This window comes from Mustelus asterias, chromosome 7, assembly GCF_964213995.1.
Source record: "Mustelus asterias chromosome 7, sMusAst1.hap1.1, whole genome shotgun sequence".
NCBI lineage: Eukaryota > Metazoa > Chordata > Chondrichthyes > Carcharhiniformes > Triakidae > Mustelus > Mustelus asterias.
In genome coordinates, this window is record NC_135807.1 from 1,635,209 (window position 1) to 1,649,737 (window position 14,529).

At 51.7% G+C, this 14,529-nt stretch overlaps 1 protein-coding gene across 3 annotated transcripts in view; it reads right to left on the reverse strand.

Moving 5' to 3' along the window:
• ubtfl (upstream binding transcription factor, like) overlaps positions 1-14,529 on the reverse strand; it is a 92,577-nt gene that overhangs the window by 37,718 nt on the left and 40,330 nt on the right. For all 3 annotated transcript variants that reach the window (XM_078215536.1, XM_078215535.1, XM_078215537.1), the window contains 2 exons: positions 12,732-12,884; positions 6,550-6,693 (listed from right to left, as the gene is read on the reverse strand). In XM_078215536.1, coding sequence (XP_078071662.1) covers positions 6,550-6,693; positions 12,732-12,884 — 297 coding nt within the window. The remainder of the gene's footprint in view (positions 1-6,549; positions 6,694-12,731; positions 12,885-14,529) is intronic.

Consider the following 14,529-nt stretch of genomic DNA (forward strand, 5'->3'; position numbering starts at 1 on the left):
CTTTGGCTTTGATCTTTGGGTCCTCGCTGTCCACGGGGATGGTGCCAGAGGACTGAAGAATGGCGAATGGTGTTCCTCTGTTTAAGAAAGGGAATAGAAATGACCCTGGTAATTATAGACCGGTTAGTCTTACTTCGGTGGTTGGTAAATTGATGGAAAAGGTCCTTAGAGATGGGATTTACGACCATTTAGAAAGATGCGGATTAATCCGGGATAGTCAGCACGGATTCGTGAAGGGCAAGTCGTGCCTCACAAATTTGATAGAATTTTTTGAGGAGGTAACTAAGTGTGTTGATGAAGGTAGGGCAGTTGATGTCATATACATGGATTTTAGTAAGGCGTTTGATAAGGTCCCCCATGGTCGGCTTATGATGAAAGTGAGGAGGTGTGGGATAGAGGGAAAGTTGGCCGATTGGATAGGTAACTGGCTGTCTGATCGAAGACAGAGGGTGGTGGTCGATGGAAAATGTTCGGATTGGAGGCAGGTTGCTAGCGGAGTGCCGCAGGGATCAGTGCTTGGTCCTCTGCTCTTTGTGATTTTTATTAATGACTTAGAGGAGGGGGCTGAAGGGTGGATCAGAAAATTTGCTGATGGCACCAAGATTGGTGGAGTAGTGGATGAGGTGGAGGGCTGTTGTAGGCTGCAAAGAGACATAGATAGGATGCAAAGCTGGGCTGAAAAATGGCAAATGGAGTTTAACCCTGATAAATGTGAGGTGATTCATTTTGGTAGGACTAATTTAAATGTGGATTACAGGGTCAAAGGTAGGGTTCTGAAGACTGTGGAGGAACAGAGAGATCTTGGGGTTCATATCCACAGATCTCTAAAGGTTGCCACTCAAGTGGATAGAGCTGTGAAGAAGGCCTATAGTGTGTTAGCTTTTATTAACAGGGGGTTGGAGTTTAAGAGCCGTGGGATTATGCTGCAACTGTACAGGACCTTGGTGAGACCACATTTGGAGTATTGTGTGCAGTTCTGGTCACCTCACTATAAGAAGGATGTGGAAGCGCTGGAAAGAGTGCAGAGGAGATTTACCAGGATGCTGCCTGGTTTGGAGGGTAGGTCTTATGAGGAAAGGTTGCGGGAGCTAGGGCTGTTCTCTCTGGAGCGGAGGAGGCTGAGGGGAGACTTAATAGAGGTTTATAAAATGATGAAGGGGATAGATAGAGTGAACGTTCAAAGACTATTTCCTCGGGTGGATGGAGCTATTACGAGGGGGCATAACTATAGGGTTCGTGGTGGGAGATATAGGAAGGATATCAGAGGTAGGTTCTTTACGCAGAGAGTGGTTGGGGTGTGGAATGGACTGCCTGCAGTGATAGTGGAGTCAGACACTTTAGGAACATTTAAGCGGTTATTGGATAGGCACATGGAGCACACCAGGATGATAGGGAGTGGGATAGCTTGATCTTGGTTTCAGATAAAGCTCGGCACAACATCGTGGGCTGAAGGGCCTGTTCTGTGCTGTACTGTTCTATGTTCTATGAGAGAGACAGCGAGAGAGACTGCGAGAGAGAGACAGCGAGAGAGAGAAAGAGGGAGAGACAGCGAGACAGAGAGACAGCGAGAGAGAGAGACAGCGAGAGAGAGACACAGCGAGAGAAAGAGAGAGAGAGAGAGACAGCGAGAGAGAGAGACAGCGAGAGAGAGAGACAGCGAGAGAGAGAGACAGCGAGAGAGAGAGACAGCGAGAGAGAGAGACAGCGAGAGAGAGAGACAGCGAGAGAGAGAGAGACAGCGAGAGAGAGACAGCGAGAGAGAGAGACACAGCGAGAGAGAGAGACAGCGAGAGAGAGAAAGAGAGAGAGAGCGAGAGAGACAGCGAGAGAGAGAGACAGCGAGAGAGAGAGAGAGACGAGAGACAGCGAGAGAGAGAGACAGCGAGAGAGAGAGACAGCGAGAGAGAGAGACAACGAGAGAGAGAGACAACGAGAGAGAGAGACAACGAGAGAGAGAGACAACGAGAGAGAGAGACAGCGAGAGAGAGACAGCGAGAGAGAGAGACAGCGAGAGAGACGAGAGAAAGAGACAGCGAGAGACAGCGAGAGAGAGAGACAGCGAGAGAGAGAGAGACAGCGAGAGAGACAGCGAGAGAGACAGCGAGAGAGACAGCGAGAGAGACAGCGAGAGAGAGAGACAGCGAGAGAGACAGCGAGAGAGAGAGAGACAGCGAGAGAGAGAGACAGCGAGAGAGAGAGACAGCGAGAGAGAGAGACAGCGAGAGAGAGAGACAGCGAGTGAGAGAGACAGCGAGTGAGAGAGACAGCGAGTGAGAGAGACAGCGAGAGAGAGAGACAGGGAGAGAGAGAGACAGCGAGAGAGAGAGACAGCGAGAGAGAGAGACAGCGAGAGAGAGGGACAGCGAGAGAGAGGGACAGCGAGAGAGAGGGACAGCGAGAAAGACAGACAGCGAGAGAGAGAGACAGCGAGAGAAAGAGAGAGAGAGAGAGACAGCGAGAGATAGAGAGACAGCGAGAGAGAGAGAGAGTCTGCGAGAGAGCGAGAGACAGCGAGGGAGAGAGACAGCGAGGGAGAGAGACAGCGAGGGAGAGAGACAGCGAGGGAGAGAGACAGCGAGGGAGAGAGACAGCGAGGGAGAGAGACAGCGAGAGCGAGAGACAGCGAGGGAGAGAGACAGCGAGGGAGAGAGACAGCGAGGGAGAGAGACAGCGAGGGAGAGAGACAGCGAGGGAGAGAGACAGCGAGGGAGAGAGACAGCGAGGGAGAGAGACAGCGAGAGAGAGAGACAGCGAGGGAGAGAGACAGCGAGAGAGAGAGAGACAGCGAGAGAGAGAGACAGCGAGAGAGAGAGACAGCGAGAGAGAGAGACAGCGAGAGAGAGAGACAGCGAGAAAGACAGACAGCGAGAGAGAGAGACAGCGAGAGAGAGAGACAGCGGGAGAGAGAGAGACTGCGAGAGAGAGAGACTGCGAGAGAGAGAGACTGCGAGAGAGAGAGACTGCGAGAGAGAGAGACTGCGAGAGAGAGAGACAGCGGGAGAGAGAGACAGCGGGAGAGAGAGACAGCGAGAGAGAGAGACAACGAGAGAGAGAGACAGCGAGAGAGAGACAGCGAGAGAGAGAGACAGCGAGAGAGAGAGACAGCGAGAGAGAGAGACAGCGAGAGAGAGAGACAGCGAGAGAGAGAGACAGCGAGAGAGAGAGACAGCGAGAGAGAGAGACAGCGAGAGAGAGACAGCGAGAGAGAGACACAGCGAGAGAGAGAGACAGCGAGAGAGAGACAGCGAGAGAGAGAGAGACAGCGAGAGAGAGAGAGAGTCTGCGAGAGAGCGAGAGACAGCGAGAGAGAGAGACAGCGAGAGAGAGAGACAGCGAGAGAGAGAGACAGCGAGAGAGAGAGACAGCGAGAGAGAGAGACAGCGAGAGAGAGAGACAGCGAGAGAGAGAGACAGCGAGAGAGAGAGACAGCGAGAGAGAGAGACAGCGAGAGAGAGACAGCGAGAGAGAGAGACAGCGAGAGAAAGAGAGAGAGAGAGAGACAGCGAGAGATAGAGAGACAGCGAGAGAGAGAGAGAGTCTGCGAGAGAGCGAGAGACAGCGAGGGAGAGAGACAGCGAGGGAGAGAGACAGCGAGGGAGAGAGACAGCGAGGGAGAGAGACAGCGAGGGAGAGAGACAGCGAGGGAGAGAGACAGCGAGGGAGAGAGACAGCGAGGGAGAGAGACAGCGAGGGAGAGAGACAGCGAGGGAGAGAGACAGCGAGGGAGAGAGACAGCGAGGGAGAGAGACAGCGAGGGAGAGAGACAGCGAGGGAGAGAGACAGCGAGGGAGAGAGACAGCGAGGGAGAGAGACAGCGAGGGAGAGAGACAGCGAGGGAGAGAGACAGCGAGGGAGAGAGACAGCGAGGGAGAGAGACAGCGAGGGAGAGAGACAGCGAGGGAGAGAGACAGCGAGGGAGAGAGACAGCGAGGGAGAGAGACAGCGAGGGAGAGAGACAGCGAGGGAGAGAGACAGCGAGGGAGAGAGACAGCGAGAGAGAGAGAGACAGCGAGAGAGAGAGACAGCGAGAGAGAGAGACAGCGAGAGAGAGAGACAGCGAGAAAGACAGACAGCGAGAGAGAGAGACAGCGAGAGAGAGAGACAGCAGGAGAGAGAGACAGCGGGAGAGAGAGAGACTGCGAGAGAGAGAGACTGCAAGAGAGAGAGACTGCGAGAGAGAGAGACTGCGAGAGAGAGAGACAGCGGGAGAGAGACAGCGGGAGAGAGAGACAGCGAGAGAGAGAGACAACGAGAGAGAGAGACAGCGAGAGAGAGAGACAGCGAGAGAGAGAGACAGCGAGAGAGAGAGACAGCGAGAGAGAGAGACAGCGAGAGAGAGAGACAGCGAGAGAGAGAGACAGCGAGAGAGAGAGACAGCGAGAGAGAGAGACAGCGAGAGAGACAGCGAGAGAGAGACAGCGAGAGAGAGAGACAGCGAGAGAGAGAGACAGCGAGAGAGAGACAGCGAGAGAGAGAGAGACAGCGAGAGAGAGAGACAGCGAGAGAGAGAGAGACAGCGAGAGAGAGAGAGACAGCGAGAGAGAGACAGCGAGAGAGAGAGAGACAGCGAGAGAGAGACAGCGAGAGAGAGAGAGACAGCGAGAGAGAGAGACAGCGAGAGAGAGAGACAGCAAGAGAGAGAGAGACAGCGAGAGAGAGAGACAGCGAGAGAGAGACAGCGAGAGAGAGAGAGACAGCGAGAGAGACACAGCGAGAGAAAGAGACAGCGAGAGAGACAGCGAGAGAGAGAGACAGCGAGAGAGAGAGACAGTGAGAGAGAGAGACAGCGAGAGAGAGAGACTGCGAGAGAGAGAGACTGCGAGAGAGAGAGACTGCTAGAGACAGAGACAGCGAGAGAGAGAGACAGCGAGAGAGAGACAGCGAGAGAGAGAGACAGCGAGAGAGAGAGACAGCGAGAGAGAGAGACAGCGAGAGAGAGAGACAGCGAGAGAGAGAGACAGCGAGAGAGAGAGACAGCGAGAGAGAGAGACAGCGAGAGAGAGAGACAGCGAGAGAGAGAGACAGCGAGAGAAAGACAGCGAGAGAGAGAGAGACAGAGAGAGAGATAGCGAGAGAGAGAGAGAGAGAGACAGCGAGAGAGAGAGAGACAGCGAGAGAGAGAGAGACAGAGGGGAAGAGGGACAGTGAGAGAGAGGGAGGCAGAGACAGAGATGAAGGTTGGGGGGGGTGGGGTGGGATGATGGTTTGGGGGTGTGACCAGAGAGAAAGGAGGGGTGGTGATCCAGCACAGGGGGGATTTGGGGAGAGGGGAAATCAGGCAGAGAGAAGGGGAGCAGGAGTGGGAGGGGTTGGGGGAGCGATCCAGGCAAACAGCAAATGGTTAGAGTGGGTGATAGGATGCAGGAGAATCATTCTGAGAGATACAGGAAACAGGAATTAGAGTGAGGGAGGAAACAGGGGTTAGAATGAAGGAGGAAACAGGGTTTAGAGTGAGGGAGGAAACAGGGGTTAGAATGAAGGAGGAAACAGGGTTTAGAGTGAGGGAGGAAACAGGGGTTAGAGTGAGGCAGGAAAGACTCTTTCAAAGACTATTTCCTCGGGTGGATGGAGCTATTACAAGGGGGCATAACTATAGGGTTCGTGGTGGGAGATATAGGAAGGATATCAGAGGTAGGTTCTTTACGCAGAGAGTGGTTGGGGTGTGGAATGGACTGCCTGCAGTGATAGTGGAGTCAGACACTTTAGGAACATTTAAGCGGTTATTGGATAGGCACATGGAGCACACCAGGATGATAGGGAGTGGGATAGCTTGATCTTGGTTTCAGATAAAGCTCGGCACAACATCATGGGCCGAAGGGCCTGTTCTGTGCTGTACTGTTCTATGTTCTAGAGTGAGGCAGAAACAGGGGTTAGAGTGAGGGAGGAAACGGGGGTTAGAGGGAGGAAACGGGGGTTAGAGTGAGGGAGGAAACAGGGGTTAGAGTGAGGGAGGAAACGGGGGTTAGAGTGAGGGAGGAAACGGGGGTTAGAGTGAGGGAGGAAACGGGGGTTAGAGTGAGGGAGGAAACAGGGGTTAGAGGGAGGAAACGGGGGTTAGAGTGAGGGAGGAAACAGGGGTTAGAGTGAGGGAGGAAACGGGGGTTAGAGTGAGGGAGGAAACGGGGGTTAGAGTGAGGGAGGAAACAGGGGTTAGAGTGAGGGAGGAAAAGGGGGTTAGAGTGAGGGAGGAAACGGGGGTTAGAGTGAGGGAGGAAACGGGGGTTAGAGTGAGGGAGGAAACGGGGGTTAGAGTGAGGGAGGAAACAGGGGTTAGAGTGAGGGAGGAAACAGGGGTTCGAGTGTGAGGCAGAAACAGGGGTTAGAGTGAGGGAGGAAATGGGGGTTAGAGTGAGGGAGGAAACGGGGGTTAGAGTGAGGGAGGAAACGGGGGTTAGAGTGAGGGAGGAAACAGGGGTTCGAGTGTGAGGCAGAAACAGGGGTTAGAGTGAGGGAGGAAACGGGGGTTAGAGTGAGGGAGGAAACAGGGCTTCGAGTGTGAGGCAGTGCACTCTGAGTATTCCCTATCCGGCACTGCGCCAACCTCCCTACCCTCTTCCTCTCTGACAGCTCGTTCCACATCCTGGCCAGCTGACGGGTCAGTTCACTCTCCGACAGATTGGGATTCTCCTTCCTTTTCTCCTGGAAGAAGAGGAACATGGCGGAGATGGGTTGCTGCGGTCGCTCAGGGGTGCTCTGAAACATGAAATGAAAATGTTCCATTAATCACCAAACACACTGCACAGAGCGAGCAAATAAACCCCACACAGTGAGAAATAAACCCCACACAGTGAGAAATAAACCACACACAGTGAGAGACAAATAAACCCCACACAGTGAGAAATAAACCCCACACAGTGAGAAATAAACCACACACAGTGAGAAATAAACCACACACAGTGAGTGAGAAATAAACCCCACACAGTGAGTGAGAAATAAACCCCACACAGTGAGTGAGAAATAAACCACACACAGTGAGAGAGAAATAAACCCCACACAGTGAGAGAGAAATAAACCCCACACAGTGAGAGAGAAATAAACCCCACACAGTGAGAAATAAACCCCACACAGTGAGAGAGAAACAAACCCCACACAGTGAGAAATAAACCCCACACAGCGAGAAATAAACCCCACACAGTGAGAAATAAACCCCACACAGTGAGAAATAAACCACACACAGTGAGAGAGAAATAAACCCCACACAGTGAGAAATAAACCCCACACAGTGAGAAATAAACCCCACACAGTGAGAAATGAACCCCACACAGTGAGAAATAAACCACACACAGTGAGTGAGAAATAAACCACACACAGAGCGAGCAAATAAACCCCACACAGTGAGAGAGAAATAAACCCCACACAGTGAGAAATAAAACCCACACAGTGAGTGAGAAATGAACCCCACACAGTGAGAAATGAACCCCACACAGTGAGTGAGAAATAAACCCCACACAGTGAGTGAGAAATAAACCCCACACAGTGAGTGAGAAATAAACCCCACACAGTGAGTGAGAAATAAACCCCACACAGTGAGTGAGAAATAAACCCCACACAGAGTGAGAAATAAACCCCACACAGTGAGTGAGAAATAAACCCCACACAGTGAGTGAGAAATAAATCCCACAGTGAGTGAGAAATAAACCCCACACAGTGAGAAATAAACCCCACACAGTGAGAAATAAACCCCACACAGTGAGAAATGAACCCCACACAGTGAGAAATGAACCCCACACAGTGAGAAATGAACCCCACACAGAGCGAGCAAATAAACCCCACACAGTGAGAAATGAACCCCACACAGTGAGAAATAAACCCCACACAGTGAGAAATCAACCCCACCAAGTGAGTGAGAAATAAACCCCACACGGAGAGTGAGAAATAAACCCCACACAGAGAGAAATAAACCCCACACAGAGAGAAATAAACCCCACACAGAGAGAAATAAACCCCACACAGAGAGAAATAAACCCCACACAGTGAGAGAGAAATAAACCCCACACAGTGAGAAATAAACCCCACACAGTGAAAGAGAAGTAAACCCCACACAGTGAGTGAGAAATAAACCCCACACAGTGAGTGAGAAATAAACCCCACACAGTGAAAGAGAAATAAACCCCACACAGTGAGTGAGAAATAAACCCCACACAGTGAGTGAGAAATAAACCCCACACAGTGAGTGAGAAATAAACCCCACACAGTGAAAGAGAAATAAACCCCACACAGTGAGTGAGAAATAAACCCCACACAGTGAAAGAGAAATAAACCCCACACAGTGAAAGAGAAATAAACCCCACACAGTGAGTGAGAAATAAACCCCACACAGTGAAAGAGAAATAAACCCCACACAGTGAGTGAGAAATAAACCCCACACAGTGAGTGAGAAATAAACCCCACACAGTGAAAGAGAAATAAACCCCAGTGAGAAATAAACCCCACACAGTGAGAAATAAACCACACACAGAGAGTGAGAAATAAACCCCACACAGTGAGAAATAAACCCCACACAGTGAGAGAGAAATAAACCCCACACAGTGAGTGAGAAATAAACCCCACACAGTGAGTGAGAAATAAACCCCACACAGTGAGTGAGAAATAAACCCCACACAGTGAGTGAGAAATAAACCCCACACAGTGAGTGAGAAATAAACCCCACACAGTGAAAGAGAAATAAACCCCACACAGTGAGTGAGAAATAAACCCCACACAGTGAAAGAGAAATAAACCCCACACAGTGAGTGAGAAATAAACCCCACACAGTGAGTGAGAAATAAACCCCACACAGTGAAAGAGAAATAAACCCCACACAGTGAAAGAGAAATAAACCCCAGTGAGAAATAAACCCCACACAGTGAGAAATAAACCACACACAGAGAGTGAGAAATAAACCCCACACAGTGAGAAATAAACCCCACACAGAGAGTGAAATAAACCCCACACGGAGAGTGAGAAACCCCACACACAGAGAAATAAACCCCACACAGTGAGAAATAAACCCCACAGTGAGTGAGAAATAAACCCCACACAGTGAGTGAGAAATAAACCCCACACAGTGAGTGAGAAATAAACCCCACACGGTGAGTGAGAAATAAATCCCACACAGTGAGAAATAAACCCCACACAGCGAGTGAGAAATAAACCCCACACAGTGAGTGAGAAATAAACCCCACAGTGAGTGAGAAATAAACCCCACACAGTGAGTGAGAAATAAACCCCACACAGTGAGTGAGAAATAAACCCCACACAGTGAGTGAGAAATAAACCCCACACAGCGAGTGAGAAATAAACCCCACACGGTGAGTGAGAAATAAACCGCACACAGTGAGTGAGAAATAAACCCCACACAGTGAGTGAGAAATAAACCCCACACAGTGAGTGAGAAATAAACCCCACACAGTGAGAGAGAAATAAACCGCACACAGTGAGAAATAAACCCCACACAGTGAGAGAGAAATAAACCCCACACAGAGAGAGAAATAAACCCCACACAGTGAGAGAGAAATAAACCCAACACAGTGACGGTGATCAGTGCTGAAAGTGAACAGCGGGTCAGGAATCAGCCTCCAACTCCTTTCAATCAATTCTCTGATCGACGTATCCCCTCTTCCTCAATCAGCTACACTCCACCCTCTCCATTACACACTTACTCCCATTGGGGTACGAGTTCCATACACACTGTGCCTGATTTCACCAAATCACGGTAAAGTTGGGCGTCGGGCCTATACCGCGATCTGCACCCAAATCCGAGCAGATCGCGCCTTTACCGACACCCGATTCGGGCACATTTAAATCGACTTATTGAACCGCGCGCCCAACTCTACCGTCAAATCCCACTTTACCGTCATCCCCTGGTCGGGGGAGAGGGGGTGTGACCTCTCATCCCCTGGTCGGGGGAGAGGGGGTGTGACCTCTCATCCCCTGGTCGGGGGAGAGGGGGTGTGACCTCTCATCCTCTGGTCGGGGGAGAGGGGGTGTGACCTCTCATCCCCTGGTCGGGAGAGAGGGGGTGTGACGTCTCATCCTCTGGTCGGGGGGGTTCCGCTGCGTGTCTGTGGCCGATCCCTCCTGGCTCCATCACTGGTTCACTACCAGCCACAGATTACTCTTCCCTGCAGGTGCGAGAGAGCGGGAGAGATGCTGTGGCGGGTAGTGAACCAGTGATGGTGCCAGGAGGGATCGGCCGCAGACACGCAGCGGAACCCCTCCGACCAGGGGATGAGACATCACACCCCCTCTCCCCTCCCACCGCCCCCGACCAGAGGATGAACGTCAGAGAGCCGCTCTCTCAGCTTTCAGCTTTTCTTTCCGCGCCTGGGCGCGTTCTGTCAGATTTTTTTCAAACTGCGCATGCGCAGTTCAGAGCTCCGATCTTTCCGGCAGCGCTAAGCCCCGCCCACAGCACAGATCGGGCCGGAGCCGGCAAGACACATATGGGCGCTCTGGGAAGAGGATTCCAGGCGCGGATCTATTTGACGCCCAGATTCAGCATTTGGACTCAAAATGGTAAAATTCCCCCCACTGACTCTCACTGGGGTACGGGTTCCACACACACTGACTCTCACTGGGGTACGGGTCCCACACACTGACTCTCACTGGGGTACGGGTCCCACACACACTGACTCTCACTGGGGTACGGGTCCCACACATACTGACTCCCACTGGGGTACGGGTCCCACACACACACTGACTCTCACTGGGGTACGGGTCCCACACACACTGACTCTCACTGGGGTACAGGTTCCACGCACACTGACTCTCACTGGGGTACTGGTTGCACAGACACTCACTCTCACTGGGGTACGGGTCCCACACACACTGAGGCACGGGTTCCACACTCACTGACTCTCACTGGGGTACGGGTCCCACACACACTGAGGCACGGGTTCCACACTCACTGACTCTCACTGGGGTACGGGTCCCACACACACACTGACTCTCACTGGGGCACGGGTTCCACACTCACTGACTCTCACTGGGGTACGGGTTTCACACACACACTGACTCTCACTGGGCTTGGGGTTCCACACACACACTGACTCTCACTAAGGCATGGGTTCCACACACATTGACTCTCACTGGGGTACGGGTCCACACACACTGACTCTCACTAGGGTACAGGTTCCACACACACACACACTCTCACTGGGGTACAGGTTCCACACACACTGACTCTCACTGGAGTACTGGCTGCACAGACACGGAGTCTCACTGGGGTACGGGTCCCACACACACTGACACTCACTGGGGCACGGGTTCCACTCTCACTGACTCTCACTGGAGTACTGGCTGCACAGACACGGAGTCTCACTGGGGTACGGGTCCCACACACACTGACACTCACTGGGGCACGGGTTCCACACACACTGACTCTCACTGGGGTACGGGTTCCACACACACTGACTCTCACTGGGGTACGGGTCCCACACACACTGACTCTCACTGGGGTACGGGTCCCACACACACTGACTCTCACTGGGGTACGGGTCCCACACACACTGACTCTCACTGGGGTACGGGTCCCACACACACTGACTCTCACTGGGGTACGGATCCCACACACACTGACTCTCACTGGGGTACGGGTCCCACACACACTGACTCTCACTGGGGTACGAGTTCCACACACACTGACTCTCACTGGGTACGGGTCCCACACACACTGACTCTCACTGGGGTACGGGTCCCACACACACTGACTCTCACTGGGGTACGGGTCCCACACACACTGACTCTCACTGGGGTACGGGTCCCACACACACTGACTCTCACTGGGGTACGGATCCCACACACACTGACTCTCACTGGGGTACGGGTCCCACACACACTGACTCTCACTGGGGTATGAGTTCCACACACACTGACTCTCACTGGGTACGGGTCCCACACACACTGACTCTCACTGGGGTACGGGTCCCACACACACTGACTCTCACTGGGGTACGGGTCCCACACACACTGACTCTCACTGCGGTACGGGTCCCACACACACTGACTCTCACTGGGGTACGGGTCCCACACACACCGACTCTCACTGGGGTACTAGAGTCACTGGGTATGGGCTGCCTCCTGTGCCCCCCTGGCTCTCCTTCACATTAAGTGTTCATTGGCTGGCGTCTCCAGTGCGGTGTGCCGGATTGAGTCCTGATTTGATGACACACATCAGCGAATGGGAACCCTGGATTAGCTTCCCCCTACGTTTGGGAATGCTCAGGTCATTCACCAGAGGGAATACAAGTAACATCCCAGAACTAGCTGTAAATCAGGAAATGGAAAGGAGAGTGGAATTCCTTCCCTCCTGGACTACAAGGTGACTCCAGACCCACAGCCATGTGGCAACGGCCCCTCTGAAGTGGTCTAGGAAGCCACTCAGTTCAAGGGTAAGTAGGGATGGGCAATAAATGCTGACCCAGCCAGCGACGCCCACATTCCATAAATGAATAAAGAAAAATAAGTTAGCAACCAAAAGGTCAAACATTTTGGGTAAGAGGAACCACATACCCCGGCGGCTGGAGTCCCGAACAAGGGGGCAAAATATTTATATTCTCTCCCAGTAAGGCTGTGGATGTTGGGGTCAGCTGGACTCTGGAGACTGATAGAGTTTAGCTGAGTGGCTACCAAAAGATATTTGACAAAGGTGGGTCAACCTGATTCAATAATGCAACAGCTTGAGGGGCTGAATGGCCTCCTGGAGTCTGTCTGCAGTTGGGTCAGTGCCCAGGTGCCATCAGAGGACTGACCTTGCTGGCTGGTGAGGCTGGCGAGGTGGGGCCGCCAGGCTTGGTCCGCTGAGGGCCGTTGTTCTGTGCGATTGCTGTCAAGTTACTCGTGAGTTTGTTGCCTCCGATCCTCTCCTCCAGTAACACCCTTTCTCGCTCTTCATCGGGGAGACTCTGAGAAATTCAACAACAATAAACATCAGCTTGCCAATCGACCCAGACAGAATCCACCAATGGGGAGAGGTAGATAGAGGCAGTCAGTGTGCAGAGAGAGAGAGGGAGAGGAGAGACAGAGAGAGAAAGAAAGTGTGAGAGACAACACACACACAAATAAAGGAGACTGGAAGCAGAGAATCAGGATAGAGGCAGTGAGAACAGAGAAGGAGAAACAAAATGAAAATGAGGAAAGAGAGTGAATTTTGTGTCAAACAAGTGGAAGGATGATTCTACTTCAGAATAAAACACTTCAAACACAGATACAAAGAGCAGGTACAGCACGGGATTAGATACAGAATAAAGCTCCCTCTACACTTAAATTTAAATTTAATTACACTCAAATTTAAACTAATTTGCCGGGGGGTGGGAAAAGGAGTTGTAGTCCGGAAGTCAGTGAGGGTGGTGAGGTATTGGGGAAGGTATCAGGGTCAAGGGTGGGTACCAGTAGACAGGAAGGTGGGTTGAAGTGTGTCTACTTCAATGCAAGGAGCATCTGGAACAAGGTAGTTGAACTTGCGGTGTGGATTGGTACTTGGGACTACGATGTTGTGGCCATTACGGAGACATGGGTAGAACAAGGACAGGAATGGTTGTTGGACGTTCCGGGGTATAGATGTTTCACTAAGTGTAGGGAAGCTGGTAAAAGAGGTGGAGGAGTGGCATTGTTAATCAAGGATAGTTTAACGGCTGCGGAAAGGCACTTCGAGGGGGATCTGCACACTGAGGTAATATGGGCTGAAGTTAGAAATAGGAAAGGAGCGGTCACGTTGCTAGGAGTTTACTATAGGCCCCCAAATAGTAATAGAGATGTGGAGGAAGAAAATGCTAAGCAGATTATGGATAGGTGCGGGGGTCACAGGGTAGTTGTCATGGGAGACTTTAACTTTCCAAATATTGATTGGAACCTTCGTAGGTCGAATAGTTCGGATGGGGAAGTTTTTGTGCAGTGTGTGCAGAAGAGTTTCCTGACACAATATGTGGATAGGCCGACAAGAGGTGAGGCCACATTGGATTTGGTACTGGGAAATGAACCGGGCCAAGTGTTAGATTTGGTTGTGGGAGAGCACTTTGGAGATAGTGACCACAATTCGGTGTCTTTCATTATTGCAATGGAGAGGGATAGGACCGTACGGCAGGGCAAGGTTTATAATTGGGGGAGAGGTAATTATGATGCGATTAGGCAAGAATTAGGGGGCATAAGATGGGAACAGAAACTGTCAGGGAAAGGCACTAATGAAAAGTGGAACTTTTTCAAGGAACAAATACTGGATGTCCTTGATAGGTATGTCCCCGTCAGGCAGGGAGGAAATGGCCGAGTGAGGGAACCATGGTTCACAAAAGAGGTGGAATGTCTTGTAAAAAGGAAGAGGGAAGCTTATGTAGGGATGAGGAAACAAGGTTCAGATGGCTCGATTGAGGGTTACAAGTTAGCAAGGAATGAGCTGAAAAAGGGGCTTAGGAGAGCTAGGAGGGGACATGAGAAGTCCTTGGCGGGTCGGATCAAGGAAAACCCCAAGGCTTTTTACTCTTATGTGAGGAATAAAAGAATGACCAGGGTGAGGTTAGGGCCGGTCAAGGACAGTAGTGGGAACTTGTGTATGGA